An 18,793-nucleotide genomic window follows, 5' to 3' on the forward strand; every position below is an offset into this window, starting at 1 on the left:
GTTTAGGCTAGGGTTTTTTTTTAATTTTGGGGGGGCTTTTTTATTTTAATAGGGCTATTAGATTAGGTGTAAATAGTTTAAATATCTGTATTTTTTTTTATTATTTTCTGTAATTTAGTGGGGTTTTTTTTTGTACTTTAGCTAATTTAATTTAATTTAGGTAATTGTATTTAATTTAGTTAATTTATTTAATTATATTGTAGTGTTAGGTGTTAGTGTAATTTAGGTTAGGTTTTATTTTACAGGTAAATTTGTATTTATATTAGCTAGGTAGTTATTAAATAGTTAATAACTATTTAATAACTATTCTACCTAGTTAAAATAAATACAAACTTGCCTGTAAAATAAAAATAAACCCTAACGGCTAGATTTAGAGTTTTGTCGGTAACGACCCGCGTAGCTAACGCTGGCTTTTTTCTGGCCGCACCTTTAAAATAACTCTGGTATTGAGAGTCCACAGAAAGGCTGCATTAGGCTCCAAAAAAGGAGCGTAGAGCATATTTAACGCAACTGCAACTCTCAATACCAGAGTTGCTTACGGACGCGGCCAGCCTCAAAAACGTGCTCGTGCACGATTCCCCCATAGGAAACAATGGGGCTGTTTGAGTTGAAAAAAACCCTAACACCTGCAAAAAAGCCGCGTTCAGCTCCTAACGCAGCCCCATTGTTTGCTATGGGGAAACACTTCCTACGTCTGCACCTAACACTCTAACATGTACCCCGAGTCTAAACACCCCTAACCTTACACTTATTAACCCCTATTCTGCCGCCCCCGCTATCGCTGACCCCTGTATATTATTTTTAACCCCTAATCTGCCGCTCCGTAAACCGCCGCTACTTACATTATCCTTATGTACCCCTAATCTGCTGCCCCTAACACTGCCGACCCCTATATTATATTTATTAACCCCTAATCTGCCCCCCACAACGTCGCCTCCACCTGCCTACACTTATTAACCCCTAATCTGCTGAGCGGACCTCACCGCTATTATTATAAAGTTATTAACCCCTAATCCGCCTCACTAACCCTATAATAAATAGTATTAACCCCTAATCTGCCCTCCCTAACATCGCCGACACCTAACTTCAATTATTAACCCTTAATCTGCCGACTGGAGCTCACCGCTATTCTAATAAATGTATTAACCCCTAAAGCTAAGTCTAACCCTAACACTAACACCCCCCTAAATTAAATATAATTTTAATCTAACGAAATGAATTAACTCTTCTTAAATAAATTATTCCTATTTAAAGCTAAATACTTACCTGTAAAATAAATCCTAATATAGCTACAATATAAATTATAATGATGTTATAGCTATTTTAGGATTAATATTTATTTTACAGGTAACTTTGTATTTATTTTAACCAGGTACAATAGCTATTAAATAGTTAATAACTATTTAATAGCTAAAATAGTTAAAATAATTACAAATGTACCTGTAAAATAAATCCTAACCTAAGTTACAATTAAACCTAACACTACACTATCAATAAATTAATTAAATAAAATACCTATAATTATCTACAATTAAACCTAACACTACACTATCAATAAATAAATTAAATACAATTCCTACAAATAAATACAATGAAATAAAATAACTAAAGTACAAAAAATAAAAAAGAACTGAGTTATAAAAAATAAAAAAATATTTACAAACATTAGAAATATATTACAACAATTTTAAACTAATTACACCTACTCTAAGCCCCCTAATAAAATAACAAAGCCCCCCAAAATAAAAAAATGCCCTACCCTATTCTAAAGTACTAAAGTTCAAAGCTCTTTTACCTTACCAGCCCTGAACAGGGCCCTTTGCGGGGCATGCTCCAAGAAGTTCAGCTCTTTTGCCTGTAAAAAAAAAATACAATACCCCCCCCAACATTACTACCCACCACCCACATACCCCTAATCTAACCCAAACCCCCCTTAAATAAACCTAACACTAAGCCCCTGAAGATCTCCCTACCTTGAGTCGTCTTCACCCAGCCGAGCCAAATTCTTCATCCAAGCGGAGCAAGAAGAGGTCCTCCATCCGGTAGAAGTCTTCATCCAAGCGGGGCAGAAGAGGTCTTCCAGCCGATTGAAGTCTTCATCCAAGAGGCATCTTCTATCGTCATCCATCCGGAGCGGAGCGGCAGCATCCTGAAGACCTCCGACGCGGAACATCCATCCTGGCCGACGACTGAACGACGCAATAGAATGCAAGCTCAATCTGATTGGCTGATTGGATCAGCCAATCTGATTGAACTTGATTCTGATTGGCTGATTCCATCAGCCAATCAGAATATTCCTACCTTAATTCCGATTGGCTGATAGAATCCTATCAGCCAATCGGAATTCGAGGGACGCCATCTTGGATGACGTCATTTAAAGGAACCGTCATTCGTCGTTCAGTCGTCGGCCAGGATGGATGTTCCGCGTCGGGAGGTCTTCAGGATGCTGCCGCTCCGCTCCGGATGGATGACGATAGAAGATGCCGCTTGGATGAAGACTTCAATCGGATGGAAGACCTCTTCTGCCCCGCTTGGATGAAGACTTCTACCGGATGGAGGACCTCTTCTTGCTCCGCTTGGATGAAGAATTTGGCTCGGCTGGGTGAAGACGACTCAAGGTAGGGAGATCTTCAGGGGCTTAGTGTTAGGTTTATTTAAGGGGGGTTTGGGTTAGATTAGGGGTATGTGGGTGGTGGGTTGTAATGTTGGGGGAGGGGTATTGTATTTTTTTTTTACAGGCAAAAGAGCTGAACTTCTTGGGGCATGCCCCGCAAAGGGCCCTGTTCAGGGCTGGTAAGGTAAAAGAGCTTTGAACTTTAGTAATTTAGAATAGGGTAGGGCATTTTTTTTATTTTGGGGGCTTTGTTATTTTATTAGGGGGCTTAGAGTCGGTGTAATTAGTTTAAAATTGTTGTAATATATTTCTAATGTTTGTAAATATTTTTTTATTTTTTGTAACTTAGTTCTTTTTTATTTTTTGTACTTTAGTTATTTTATTTAATTGTATTTATTTGTAGGAATTGTATTTAATTTATTTACTGATAGTGTAGTGTTAGGTTTAATTGTAGATAATTATAGGTATTTTATTTAATTAATTTATTGATAGTGTAGTGTTAGGTTTAATTGTAACTTAGGTTAGGATTTATTTTACAGGTACATTTGTAATTATTTTAACTATTTTAGCTATTAAATAGTTCTTAACTATTTAATAGCTATTGTACCTGGTTAAAATAAATACAAAGTTACCTGTAAAATAAATATTAATCCTAAAATAGCTATAATATAAATATAATTTATATTGTAGCTATATTAGGATTTATTTTACAGGTAAGTATTTAGCTTTAAATAGGAATAATTTATTTAAGAAGAGTTAATTAATTTCGTTAGATTAAAATTATATTTAACTTAGGGGGGTGTTAGTGTTAGGGTTAGACTTAGCTTTAGGGGTTAATACATTTATTAGAATAGCGGTGAGCTCCAGTCGGCAGATTAGGGGTTAATAATTGAAGTTAGGTGTCGGCGATGTTAGGGAGGGCAGATTAGGGGTTAATACTATTTATTATAGGGTTAGTGAGGCGGATTAGGGGTTAATAACTTTATTATAGTAGCGGTGCGGTCCGCTCGGCAGATTAGGGGTTAATAAGTGTAGGCAGGTGGAGGCGACGTTGAGGGGGGCAGATTAGGGGTTAATAACTATAATATAGGGGTCGGCGGTGTTAGGGGCAGCAGATTAGGGGTACATAGCTATAATGTAGGTGGCGGCTCTTTGCGGTCGGCAGATTAGGGGTTAATTATTGTAGGTAGCTGGCTGCGACGTTGTGGGGGGCAGGTTAGGGGTTAATAAATATAATATCGGGGTCGGCGGTGTTAGGGGCAGCAGATTAGGGGTACATAAGTATAACGTAGGTGGCGGTCGGCAGATTAGGGGTTAAAAAAATTTAATCGAGTGGCGGCGATGTGGGGGGACCTCGGTTTAGGGGTACATAGGTAGTTTATGAGTGTTAGTATACTTTAGAGTACAGTAGTTAAGAGCTTTATGAACCGGCGTTAGCCCAGAAAGCTCTTAACTACTGACTTTTTTCTGCGGCTGGAGTTTTGTTGTTAGATTTCTAACGCTCACTTCAGACACGACTCTAAATACCGGAGTTAGAAAGATCCCATTGAAAAGATAGGATACGCAATTGACGTAAGGGGATCTGCAGTATGGAAAAGTCGCGGCTGAAAAGTGAGCGTTAGACCCTTTTTTGAATGACTCCAAATACCGGCGGTAGCCTAAAACCAGCGTTAGGAGCCTCTAACGCTGGTTTTCACGGCTACCGCCAAACTCCAAATCTAGGCCTTAGAGTTTATTTTATAGGTAAGTATTTAGTTTTAAATAGAAATAATGTAGTTAATGATAGCAATTTTATTTAGATTTATGAAATTATATTTAAGTTAGTGGGTGTTAGGTTTAGGGTTAGACTTAGGTTTAGGGGTTAATATGTTTATTATAGTGGCGGCGACGTTGGGGGCGGGAGATTAGGGGTTAATAATTGTAGGTAGGTTGCAGCGACATTGGGGAAGGCAGATTAGGGGTTAATATATATAATGTAGGTGTTGGCGATGTTGGGGGCAGCAGATTAGGGGTTTATACATATAATGTAGGTGGTGGCGGTGTCTGGAGAGGCAGATTAGGGGTTAAAATTTTTATTATAGTGTTTGCGATGCGGGAGGGCCTCGGTTTAGGGGTTAATAAGTAGTTTATGGGTGTTAGTGTACTTTTTAGCACTTTAGTTATGAGTTTTATGTTATGGGTTTGTATCATAAAACTCTTAACTACTGACTTTTAAATGCGTTAGGACTCTTGACAGGAGAGGGTGTAGCGCTCACTTTTTGGCCTCCCAGGACAGACTCGTAATACCGGCGCTATGGAAGTCCCATAGAAAAAAGACTTTACAAAGTTTACGTAAGTCGTTTTGCGGTAAGCCCAAAGAAGTGTGCGGTGCCCCTAAACCTGCAAGACTCGTAATACCAACGGGCATAAAAAAGCAGCGTTAGGACCTCTTAACGTTGCTTTTTTACCCTAACGCACAACTTGTAATCTAGTCGTTAAGTAGCTATTTACGCCATAATCTTGGCTCATACTATGCCACAGGTTATGTCATACATGAGCCTGGGATCTGCAATACACCCGGGCACTTTAGCTTACTAAGGGGTTGGTGTAAATGGAAAAATCAGCTTATTTGCCCTTTCAGACCCTTAGGTTAATTTGGAGAAAATAAAAAAAGAATCACCAGGTACGTTGTACATTTACATCTGTTGGTCTTTTTCTACGAATATATTTTACTAAACTGAACATGATTTTAGGCTTTTGTATTATTGCCATTTATTTATAGAGCACTAACATATTCTGTATGCTATAACAACTGGTGATTTTTATATGAACTGCAAAAGGGAAGAGGGGCTTGCTCATAAATTACCATTTTATGCACCTACACCAACTTTCCCCAAGCAAAGAGGGCTTGTAAGTTTACCTGTTTATCAATGCATTAGCATTCACAGTAAGATGAAAACTCATTTGGAGTCGCAAAAAAAATTAGCCATCAATAGTAGGGGCCCCATAAATGTATCTGGGCTATTTCTTATGCCGCCTTTATGGGAAACCAAATACGCTCAAAATGGTTGTGTGTCTTTACTGTAATAGTGTAGTGAGTGTATAACAAACTTCTTTTCTTTCTATTACAAAATGTTGAGTAGTGTGCTCCAATACCCTTTCATTTCTCTAATTACATTTAGAAGTCTAATACATATTTAAGGTCTCCAAATGCACAGTTTTACATTTGCCTCAATTAAACTGATTCCTATTTTTCCCTGTTAATTCCTTCTGTTTATAAAAAAAAATATGGAATATTATCAGAGGACACAATTACTTGTCATAAATCCCATTGATCACAGCATTATAATAAAAAAAATGTGTTTTTGTTTGTTGGTTGCATTAAGTCTGGGCCAGATCACGATTTAATCTCTAACTGTTGCTTGTGAACAAAATCGGGTTTCAGGCTGTTTGCGCGCATCTGACAAGTTGAAAGTAAACGCGTTCACTTGAGTGCAATTTAATTTAATGCTCGTCGAGATAGCACAACCTTGTAGCTCTGGTGAACTGTATATATATATACGTAAAACAAGATTTTTAAGGCTAGATCACTGCCACACAATAATGGCAGGGAAACAGCCTGGGAGGCGCTAGTACTAAAAGTGTGTAAGGGAGAAGCTGCTGGTGGGAATAGAGAAAGAGGAGCTAGTGATCCCTCACTGCCTTGCTCGACTTATAGTGTATAGTAAAAAAGAGTTCTAAACCTTCACAGCGCTAGTCCTAAAGCATATATCTATATTTAACAAGGTAAGCTCAAGTGGCTATCGTATTAAGGAACAGATTAAACGTATATCCTAATGTGATCTGTGTATACCAAGTGTGAGTATCTGATAAATACAAATGTCATAAATAAAACGTTTTACTATGGGTGTTCAAAAAATATAAAACTGGGTGTTTTGTGTTCGTGTTAAAATAAGTTCTAGAACAGGTATGGCAGATATAACGCTATAGCCAGTACATTTGTGGGTTAACATTAAAAGTAAGTGTTACAGCACTACCTGCATATCTGTAGCAATCGTTTATAGATGGTAAAACAATACCAATTTATTCCTAGAATGCAAAAAAATGCAAAAAAAAGCACCTAGTAATGTAAAATGATTCTATATTGTTTAGATCTCCATTACACAGTTCATAGAAAAAAGGCAAGTGCGAAGATTCCCCAGTTTTGTAGAGTCAGACTACTTACAGGACTAAACCTCAATCGAATGAGGTATTAGGCCTTCAGAGTGGTTAGCTGGAAGTACGTTGAGCTTTATCGTTGTAGAAATGGCTCACTGGGGTCCCGTCTTTAAAAGCAGGCTTGATCCTTACCGCTGATAATTGGAATCCTTATTTCTTTCCTCCAGTAGATGGCAGTATTTATACATGTAAAGGAATGATCAAAGCAAAAACGAACATAGCGTGATATTGTTTAATTTGAAACAATGTGATAAAAAGTTACAGTAACACTCACAGAGATAACCTCAATTTGTATGAGGTATTAGTCTTGCATATAAAATCACAACAGCCTCAGTCCACGTTTTGAGATCTTACCAAGGAAATCGTATATAAGCGTTTATAAAAGTTCGCAAAACTTGATGATATACATAAAAAGTTAAAAGTTGTGTTTAGAAACACAGTGGTGATTACATAAGTATCAAGTGACCGTCAGGCACAACACCATATAACACCTGACGCGTTTCAAAGTATAAAACTTCTTCCTCAGAGGTAGGTGATTTTATATGCAAGATTGATACCTCATACAAATTGAGGTTATCTCTGAGAGTGTTGCTGTAACTTTTTATCACATTGTTTTAAATCAAACAATATCACGCTATGTTCGTTTTTGCTTTGATCATTCCTTTACATGTATAAATACCGCCATCTACTGGAGGAAAGAAATAAGGATTCCAATTATCAGCAGTAAGGATCAAGCCTGCTTTTAAAGACGGGACCCCAGTGAGCCGTTTATACAACGATAAAGCTCAACGTACTTCCAGCTAACCACTCTAGTCTGAAGGCCTAATACTTACCTCATTCGATTGAGGTTTTGTCCTGGAAGTAGACTGACTCTACAAAACTGGGGAATCTGGGGAATCTTCGCACTTGCCTTTTTTCTATGAACTGTGTAACAGAGATATAAACAATATAGAATCATTTTACATTACTAGGTGCTTTTTTTTGCATTTTTTTAATTCTAGGAATAAATTGGTATTGTTTTACCATCTATAAACGATCGCTACAGATATGCAGGTAGTGCTGTAACACCTACTTTTAATGTTAACCCACAAATGTACTGGCTATAGCGTTATATCTGTCATACCTGTTCTAGAACTTACTTTAACACGAACACAAAACACCCAGTTTAATATTTTTTGAACACCCATAGTAAACCTTTTTATTTATAACATTTGTATTTAACCCAACCCGATAAATAATAATGACCACACAGGACGCTTTAAACTTCAAAAGAACCGCTCACTCAGAGCACTCAAAAGCAGCTGATCTCTAGGATTTACGTAAGGTGGGCGTGGCCTTACGCTTTTCGCGGTTATGTCACCGATTCGTCAGAGGAATTATCCACGCCCACCGGAGTCTTCCCTTAAATACAGTCACGTTGAATAAAAGCCGCCCATCTATACGTCAGAGCTCTGTTCCCAATGATATCTGCTCCAGCATTAAAGTTTATATGCATATATGATGGTAAAAACACTAATCTGTTAATCTTGCATAGATACGACAAACATATACTAAAAAATACATGTACCTCAAATTTATAAAAAATATACAATAATTTAATATAATATACATTTTGAAAACGTTATTTGTTTAAAAAAATACTTTAAAACACATCATTCATAATAATCCCTAAGCGTAAAATAATTCATACAAAGGGGTGATACTCTTACTACTACATTAAAATAACTTATTTATGATAAATACTAAAAACAATAGATATTTTAGATATTCATATTAAATACTAATAAGAATAATAAAAAAATACTGTATGAATTCCTTTACTTCTATGAAATAGGATTAAAAATGCTTGTATATCTACCTCTCTATTCAAGCCAAAAGGTTCCAAAGTTTTTAATGTGTATATCCAAAAAGTTTCACGTTCACGTAATTGTAACAATCTATTCCCCCTTTTTTTATCCAGTACTACCTGCTCTATAGCTTTAAATTTCAAACCTATTGGATCTCTTGTGTACATCTGTAAAGTGGTCATATACACCATGGGAAACATCTCCAGAGGTGATGTTATTAATATGTTCGTTTATTCTCCTCTTTAGGGTACGTTTAGTTCTTCCCAAATATTGCTTCCAACATTTGCATTCAAGGAGGTAAACAACGTATTTGGATTGACCATTCAAAAAAGATTTAATGGGAAAACATTTGTTGTTGGTATTAGATCTTATCTCTTTATTATTAGGATCTAAAAACTCACATACGCTACAGTTCTTCTTTTTGCATTTATAAAAACCTTTATGATGATCCGTTAGCCAAGTGTTGCTCGAGCTAATTTCTCTCAAGGCACTAGGGGCCACTATGTTCTTTAATGATCTATTTTTCTTAAAAACAACTTTAGGTTTATCCTCCAATACCCCATTTAAAATAGGGTCCTCTTTTAGGACATGCCAATGTTTGCAAATTATTTTTTCAATTTTATTACCTGAGCTGTTATATTTAGTTAAAAATAGATAATTTCTCCTCTTTGTCATCATATTGGTCTTATTTTGATTACCTTTAAGGAGAATTTTCCTATCTAGCTGTGTTCTATTACATCTAGAGAATATCCTTTAGACTCAAATTTTAATGCTAATTCCCTAGACTCTTCCTCCAAGGTCATAGGATCGGTATAATTCCGCTTTATTCTTTGAAATTGACCATAGGGTATATTATTTACCCATTTTTTATGGTGACAACTGCTAGAATGCAGATAACTATTGGAGTCTGTTTGTTTCTAAACTAAATATAACAGCTCAGCTAATAAAATTGAAAAAATAATTTGCAAACATTGGCATGTCCTAAAAGAGGGTCTATTTTAAATGGGGTATTGGAGGATAAACCTAAAGTTTTTAAGAAAAATAGATCATTAAAGAACATAGTGGCCCCTAGTGCCTTGAGAGAAATTAGCTCCAGCAACACTTGGCTAACGGATCATCATAAAGGTTTTTATAAATGCAAAAGGAAGAACTGTAGGGTATGTGAGTTTGTAGACCCTAATACAGTAATAAAGAGATAAGATCTAATACCAACAAAAATGTTTTTCCATTAAATCTTTTTTAAATGGTCAATCCAAATACGTTGTTTACCCCCTTGAATGCAAATGTTGGAAGCAATATTTGGGAAGAACTAAACGTACCCTAAAGAGGAGAATAAACAAACATATTAAAAACATCACCTCTGGAGATGTTTCCCATGGTGTATATGACCACTTTAGAGATGTACACAAGAGATATCCAACAGGTTTGAAATTTAAAGCTATAGAGCAGGTCAGGGGCGTAACTAACAGTGATGCGACGGACGCCATTGCGACCGGGCCCAGCAGGTCTCCCACACAAAGGGGGGCCCAAGGCAGGTGGAGGTTGTTGTTTTTTTGTATTAATTTTTTTTTTTTTTTTTTTTGCCCCCAACCTTTTTATGAACCTTCGTCCGATTTACTGATATTTTATATTAATAAATATATTTATAATTATATAACACGGCCATCGATTGTAATGTATTAATTTGCAAAACTTTATTTGTTAGATGTTAGTCCAGTCTGCCCGGGACGGAACTGTATATTTTGGCACGCACTGATTTCTCCCTCCTCCTCCCTCCTGACTCACTGACTGGCTGCACGCACGTGTATTTCAACAATTGTCTCGTGACTGCATGTGCAGTGCAGCCTAGTCAGGAGACAGGAGTGAGCTGAGGAGTCTGGAGTCGTCGTCGTGGACTGTGGTCTGGTGCGTCTGGCTCTGAGGGTCCTTCCTGTCTGGCATCTTCTTTTCTAGCCAGTGACTGAGTGAGTCAGGTCAGGAGTCAGGACTGTGGTCTGTGGAGGAGAACGGAGAGAGAGAGGGAGAGAGAGCAGAGACGTCCTAGGATTCAGGTAACGGTAAGGCTAAGCTGAGAGCTCAGACGAGTCAGACTGAGGGGGGGACGCGGGCCCGGGGGCATGGTGAGTGGACTGGTGACTCAGAGAGAGGCTTTCTGGATCACACACAGGATTGTTATTGTGGCAAAAGACCCTGCAGATTCGATGGGAACAAGGCTCTTTCTCCTAAAAAAACAGCTCCAATTAAGACACCTGCAATCTTTGGCTTTTGTTACCAAATTCAGAAATGCCACATCCTTCGTATGTGCTTCACAGCCAAAAAAATTAGCTACCCCTTCAACAAATCACAATCGGAGCGAGCACGTCTCTCAGCAGGGGTATGTTTTATTAACTTGCAGTGGTGTCAGATTTTAGTAGCAATCACTAAGTATATAGTTCCAAAAAAAATAAAAAATAAAACCTTCCCATAAATTAGAATCTGTAGTGGTCAGTGAGCATTGTGTAGTCCTCCCTCGTAAACTGAATAGTATAGTAAGGCAATGAAATGAGTAACCATCCATGAAAGGGCTTTAGAGACTTGCTCAATGGCAGTTTTAATCTTGATGTTTTCATACACATGAGAGATAAAAAAAATAGAATAATTCTCTTTATTCGTAGTGATTCTCTGTTGCACAGACCCATCGTACTGTAGTGCTGGTAACGGAGATTGCACACAAACCCCTGTATAATGAGAGACTGCTTGGCACAGGTTATAGGATAGGGGTTAATAGGGGCTTAAAGTGACTGTGTGAAATTGTTTTGGGGGTTACTAGACCTGGTGAGTGGGCTGCGTGTGATTTGGGTAATAAAATATATAGAATGCTTAAATCAAATGGTTTATGTAGTGATTGTGTGTGAAGTGTTAATAATAATCATCATGGTGTTTGAGTGAGTATACATACTGTGCAAGGTAAGCGACCTTGGTATGGTGCAATTTGAGATCTGGCTATGGTTGCACTGTGTGTGTGTATGCATGTATGAATATGTGTGTATGTATGAATGTGTATGTATGTATGCACTGTATATGTGTGTGTATGCATGTATGAATGTGTGTATGCATGTATGAATATGTGTGTGTATGCATGAATATGTGTGTGTATGCATGTATGCACTGTATGTGTGTGTATGCATGTATGAATATGTGTGTATGTATGAATGAATATGTGTATGTATGAATATGTGTGTGTATGTATGTATGCACTGTATATGTGTGTGTGTATGAATATGTGTGTATGCATGTATGAATATGTGTGTATGCATGTATGAATATGTGTGTATGCATGTATGAATATGTGTGTGTATGCACTGTATGTGTGTGTATGCATGTATGAATATGCGTATGTATGTATGTATGCACTGTATATATGTGTATACATGTATAAATATGTGTGTGTATATATGAAAATATGTGTGTATATGTGTGTATGCATGTATGAATATGTGTGTATGCACTGTATGTGTGTGTATGCTTGTGTGAATGTGTGTGTGTATGTATGCACTGTATATGTGTGTGTATGTATGTATAAATATGTGTATGTATGTATGTATGTGTGTGTATGCATGTATGAATATGTGTGTATGTATTTATGCACTGTATGTGTGTGTATCCATTGAGTATATGCATGTTTGAATATGTGTGTGTGTGTGTATGTATATGTGTATATGCATGTATGAATATGTGTGTATGTATCTGTATGTACAGTGTATACTGTATGTATATGCATGTGTATGTATAGATGTGTGTGTGAATAGATGTAGAGGAGTGTGCATGTGTATGAATGTACCCTCCATTATCAACTTCCTTAATCACTCTGAAAACCAATGAAAATATATAAACAAAAATATATTACCATTTTATTTGTTGAATTTTGTTGTTACATTTGGCTTTCCGTAGAATACATGTAATCCATAGGCAAATGCTAATTTGCATGACAGCCAATGTATTCCATATATACATCTGTCAACTCAACCATACCCGTTTACGCCATAAGTTAAATCAAAACAATTTAGGGGGACTTTCATTCATCATTTCTGCAGGTCTTAAAATTGAAAGTTGAAAAATACCTTATACTATTGTTTTTTTAATCGCGCTTCCTCCACCCGCCATTTAGTTCCCCTTTTTGTGGTTGATTGACATCAGGGATTTCCAATAGTGTTTTCCACCCTGTGGCGTCCAGCCCCTTTTTTCCAACGTCATGCACTGCTTCTGTGCATGCGTTACATGAGAATCTCCTTTTTGGAAGCAATGCGCGTCCACGAGACACGCATGCTCTATCGATACAACATAGACTCCCTGTGTAGAGTATATTGTCAACTCTGCCTGCCGGGGTAACTGTGCATGGGAATCTTATACAACAGGCTCCCTGTCATGGGGGATATACAGAAGTGCAGCGTTCATTTGGGTAATATAGCGTAATGTAGCCCACCAGGTGACTTTCGATGATTGGCTTGAAATTGGCAATGGTCTTATTGGCTGAAGCTTTTAACGCATGCGCAGATTGTGTACATCGGTTTGGAATGCATGCGCATAATAAGGGTGCATAGTAAGAGCTCCACGGGTGCGCGCTTTCAAGGAAGTGCCGGATGGGAGGAGTTCTATCTCAAACCGGAGATAAGTTGTTTTTTAAACTATAATACAAATGGTTTATTTATTTATTTTAAAAAGTTAGCGGTTTGAATAGCGAAGTGCTAAAGTAGTGTTAGGAGGCTTCTGGAGTTGAAAACTTGACATTCACTTTAACAATTTTATTGGAAAAAAAAAAGTAATTCTTAATATGATAATTATAAATAATTTAATTTATTGACTTTAACATTAAAAATATAGCTTCAACATGTTCACTAGTTATGAATATTTTCAAGGTTAACATCTGATTATAAAGGCTGTACAAGTATGTGTGTGTGTATATATGTGTCTGTGCTTGTGCAAATGAGTGTGTATATATGTGTGCTAATGAGTGTATATGTGTGTGTCTGTATAGATGAGTGAGTGTGTGTAGATAAATGTGGCTGTGTGTATGTGTGTAAATATATGTATGTGTTTAGCACTTTGATAATGTAATATAATGTGTTTGCAAAAAAAATCATGATTTTTTTTTGAGGGGGGGGGCTTTGTGGATATTTGCACCGGGGCACTGAGGTTTCTAGTTACACCTCTGGAGCAGGTAGTACTGAATAAAAAAAGGGGGAATAGATTGTTACAATTACGTAAACGTGAAACTTTTTGGATATACACATTAAAAACGTTGGAACCTTTTGGCTTGAATAGAGAGGTAGATGTACAAGCATTTTTAATTGATTAGTTCAGTCTTTTTCCTATTTCATAGAAGTAAAGGAATTCATACAGTATTTTTTATTATTCTTATTAGTATTTAATATGAATATCTATATATATATATGTATAGCAACAAAAATAAAAATATATATATATATTTATTTTACCTAAAAACCATCATATATATATATATATATATATATATATATATATATATATATATATATGTGTGTATTTATGAATAAATAGAACATATTCTTCTATGTGAAGAACATTGGACTGTGAAATATAAATATTTTATGTCGGGTTAGCACACTTGAGAAAATGCAATTGGGTTTGCGCGACTTGTTGAGTGTTAAGTTTTTTCCACTTTTTGCACTCGGTCATGATATTGTAAGTTCGGCTTCTTTGCTCGTATCGAGTTAGCGCATGAGCGAAAACTTTTCAGTTTCAACTTGTAATATGATCAGTACCAGACGTGTGCAAAAAGCTGAAGTAGAGCTCAGTTAAAGCACAAGCAGGAGCGATAAATAGCGCTCTACTCCTAATGTGGCACTCTGTGTTTGAAATTATAGATTGGGATTGTTTATATAGGATATATATTTTGCTACAAATTTTAAACAATTACATTTTACCTCAACAAAGAAGTAAGCATTTCCTCTTGTCCCGTATGTCAAGGCTGGGTTTTTTGTGAGCCACACGTTATCAGAAATCACAATATAGTCTACATCAGAAAAAAACTCATTCTTCTCCTTTATGAGCTCCTCCAGTCCAGGAGAACCTGTCTCTTCAACCCCTTCAATAATGAATTTAAGATTTACTGGGATTCCCTGTTAATGAAAAATAATAATAATTAGAGAATATATATACATATATATATATATATATATATATATATATATATATATATATATATATATATATATATAAATATAATATATCAGGTCGCTTTTGCCACTACTAACAGGTCATCATAGACAATTCTGGTAATTTCCACACTTCAGTATAACCAACACCACATAACTTAGTGCCACTGTGTATACATATATATATATTATAATAGTAATAAAAAACCCTTTGATGAATCTTCTTTTTCATGTTCCCATTGACAAATGAGGAGGAATCAGGGCTCCTCCTTTTTATATATGCTGTGAAAAAACAGCGACACATGGTAAAGAGAGCAAGAAACCATTAGTTTGAAAGAGGGAAATATTCACTTTTAAATAAAGGGTTGTATGTCTCTCTAGCATACAGGTGTTCTCCATAAAAATTAGTTTGGGGAGGCGTGCTCCCTGGTGTCCAGTGGTGCAGGAGTCAATCAAAGGCCACAGGAGACCAGATGCTCCTATCTAATTTACTTAATTCTAATCCCTTTCCAAAATAAAAATGTTTGTGTAGTTATATATCGTACAGTGTAAAGTTAGATATTTTATTCTACTTGTTATCTACATAAATCAAAAGACATAGTAAAATTACTAAAAAAAATTGTATCTACTTGTTTTCAATTGCTAATATTTGTTGGAAAACACAGGTATGGAATCCTAAATGCTGGTATTTGGGTAAAGTAAGCAAATCTTTGTAAGTTTCTGCGTGGGTTCTACCATACAAGGAATTTGTGTAGTGACAAGTAAAATGACACCAAGTTTATCACAATATAGTACAAATTGTCTCTACATTAAGATCATGCAAATTAAGTGTTGACTCGCCTGTTTCAAAGCTTTGTATGTGTCTATCGCATGTATCCAGGCTAATACAGGACCTTTGTTATCTGTAGCACCACGAGCATAGAGATTTCCTGAAAATGTAGAGAAATTACCAGGCTAAGAAGCATTCAATAATTTTAATTAATGTAACAGCCAGTACAACTCTTGTCTATATCTCAATAGAATATACAGTATGTTGTCCTATATTTTACCAATATATACAACAGTGGGATATCGTATTCAATAATATAATACATCTCAGTGGTTTCATTGTATTCATCATAAATACAGTAACTACTGTATTTGTGATTCATTTAAATTGAGTCATTTATTTATTATTTAGATCACAATTATCTCTATATAATAGGTCTGTAGGTCTAACACGCAAGGACATTGATGAAAGCCTTTCTCTCCGTCAGAAAACAGGGCCAAATAAATATATGAACATTGCATTTTAGACAGTAATCTCAGCATCACTTATAAGAGGGTGTGAAAAACTGTAGGACTGTTTAACCCCTTAATGACCACAATGTACCCTATATGTCACTGGTCGTTAAGGTTTTTTTCTGGACATAATAGCACAAGTCTAGCAAGAACACACTATTAATGCCCTCCCTCCAGCAGGCTTTGTGGAATAGAGCAGTCTCAATGCTGGTGGCAAGACTGTGCTATAAAAAAAATCAAGTCCCAAAAAAAGGCCAATGACATACAGGGTACGTCGCTGGTCCTTAAGGGGTTAATATATACTAAACTGCTCAATCACAGATCAAGTGCAGTAGTGATCAGTAATGTACATTCAATACTCAAAATCCATAGAAACCCAATTGTATCCTATTGTAAAAAAAATGTAAATAATAACATGCAAAAAGGTTTTAAAATAAATTTGATTCATACATAATCCCACATCTAACAGATAGAAAAATGTTGGGTTTCTTATCCCTTTAACTTTCATGATTCAGATAGAGCATGCAATTTTAAACAACTTTCTAACTTGCTTCTATTATAAAAAAAATTTGATCGCTTGGTATCTTTTGTTGAAAAGCCGCGAAATATGCTTAGAAGCCAGCCCATTTCTGAAACACTATATGGCAGCAGTTTTGCATGAATGTTTTCCATTTGCAAGAACACTAGATGGCAGCACTATTTCCTAATATGTAGTGCTCCAGATGCATACCTAGGTATCTCTTCAACACAGAATACCATGGGAACAAAGCAAATTCGATAATAAAAGTAACTTGGAATCTTTTTTTAAAATGGTTCTCATATCCCTTTAAACCTATATATACACATTCTTAATAAGTGCTATATATATCACCCATTCATAACCAAATGTGCTTTTTCATAAATTGGAGGAAGGATTAAATAGCAACATCTCTATTTTTGCAGATGCAACATAGTTGTGTAAGGTAATTAGGTCAGTGCAGGATATAAGGGCTTCACAAGTGGATTTACAAAAATTGGAAAAATGGGCTGGGAAATGGCAAATGAGTTTTAATACTGGCAAATGTAAAGGTTCCACAGTGTGGAAGTAAAAATATTCAAACAACGTATTATGGAAAAGGGACTAGACTTAGATGGAAAAGAACTGACACATATTTATAGATAATAATGAGTGTGCAATACAAGGAAACTGGGGCCCGATCCGATATGCAGCGTCGCCCGCAAAAGCCGGCGACGCCAAATTTTGCGCTGGTTTGGTATCCTATATACAGCGTAACATAGAAGTTACGCTTGTATATTTCTGCCTTCGCCCGTAGTTTTTCCCCCCATAGACTGACATACAAAACAGGTGCAGTTTGGTATCCAATATACAGCGCAAGGCCTTACGTGGCGAAAATGGAGAAATCTTATTCCATTTTCACCTCGCCACAAAATGCACCCGTAGCAGGCCTTGTGCTGAGTATTGGAGCACCGTAACTCCCTAAAATGCCTGAAAATAAAAACTTAACACCTAACGCATGCGCAATGTCTATCTACCTGTCAACCGCAATCCCCCACCGATATACCTAATAAAGTGTATTAACCCCTAAACCGCCGCTCCTGGACCCCGCCGCCACTAAATAAAGTGTTTAACCCCTAAACCGCTGCTCCCGGACCCCGCCGCCACCTACATTATATGTATTACCCCCTAATCTGATCCCCCTACACCGCCGCCAGCTACATTATATGTATTAACCCCTAATCTGATCCCCCTACACCGCCGCCAGCTACATTATATGTATTAACCCCTAAACCGCCGCTCATGGACCCCGCCACCACCTACATTATATGTATTACCCCTAATCTGATCCCCCTACCCGCCGCCAGCTACATTATATGTATTAACCCCTAATCTGATCCCCCTACACCGCCGCCAGCTACATTATATGTATTAACCCCTAATCTGATCCCCCTACACCGCCGCCAGCTACATTAAATATATTAACCCCTAATCTGATTCCCCTACACCGCCGCCAGCTACATTAAATATATTAACCCCAAACCTAAGTCTAACCCTAACACCCCATAACTTAATTATTATTTAAATAAATCTAAATAATATTAATATTATTAACTAAAGTATTCCTATTTAAAACTAAATACTTAACTATAAAATAAACCCTAAGATAGCTACAATATAATTAATAATTACATTGTAGCTATTTTAGGATTTATATTTATTTTACAGGTATATTTGTATTTATTTTAACTAGGTACAATAGCTATTAAATAGTTAATAACTATTTAATAGCTACATAGTTAAAATAATTACAAAATTACCTGTAAAATAAATCCTAACCTAAGTTACAAATACACCTAACACTACACTATCAATAAATTAATTAAATAAATTAACTACAATTATCTAATATAAAATACAATTAAATAAACTAAACTATATTACAAAAACAAACAAACACTAAATTACAAAAAATAAAAAAATATAACAAGAAATTTAATCTAATTACACCTAATCTAAGCCTCCTAATAAAATAAAAAAGCCCCTCAAAATAATAAAATTTCCCTACCCTAAACTAAATTACAAAGTAACCAGCTCTTTTACCAGCCCTTAAAAGGGCTTTTTGCGGGGCATTGCCCCAAAGTAATCAGCTCTTTTACCTGTAAAAAAAAAAGCAATACAATAC

General features: G+C 36.2%; 1 protein-coding gene across 3 annotated transcripts in view; it reads right to left on the bottom strand.

Annotated features, from left to right (window-relative positions):
• The window catches only part of LOC128660817 (beta-Ala-His dipeptidase), a 102,250-nt gene that overhangs the window by 30,008 nt on the left and 53,449 nt on the right, over positions 1-18,793 (bottom strand). For all 3 annotated transcript variants that reach the window (XM_053714860.1, XM_053714861.1, XM_053714862.1), the window contains exons 5-6: positions 15,672-15,760; positions 14,601-14,795 (exon numbers count right to left, since the gene is read on the bottom strand). In XM_053714860.1, coding sequence (XP_053570835.1) covers positions 14,601-14,795; positions 15,672-15,760 — 284 coding nt within the window. The remainder of the gene's footprint in view (positions 1-14,600; positions 14,796-15,671; positions 15,761-18,793) is intronic.

This window comes from Bombina bombina, chromosome 5 (assembly GCF_027579735.1).
Source record: "Bombina bombina isolate aBomBom1 chromosome 5, aBomBom1.pri, whole genome shotgun sequence".
Classification (NCBI taxonomy): Eukaryota; Metazoa; Chordata; class Amphibia; order Anura; family Bombinatoridae; genus Bombina; species Bombina bombina.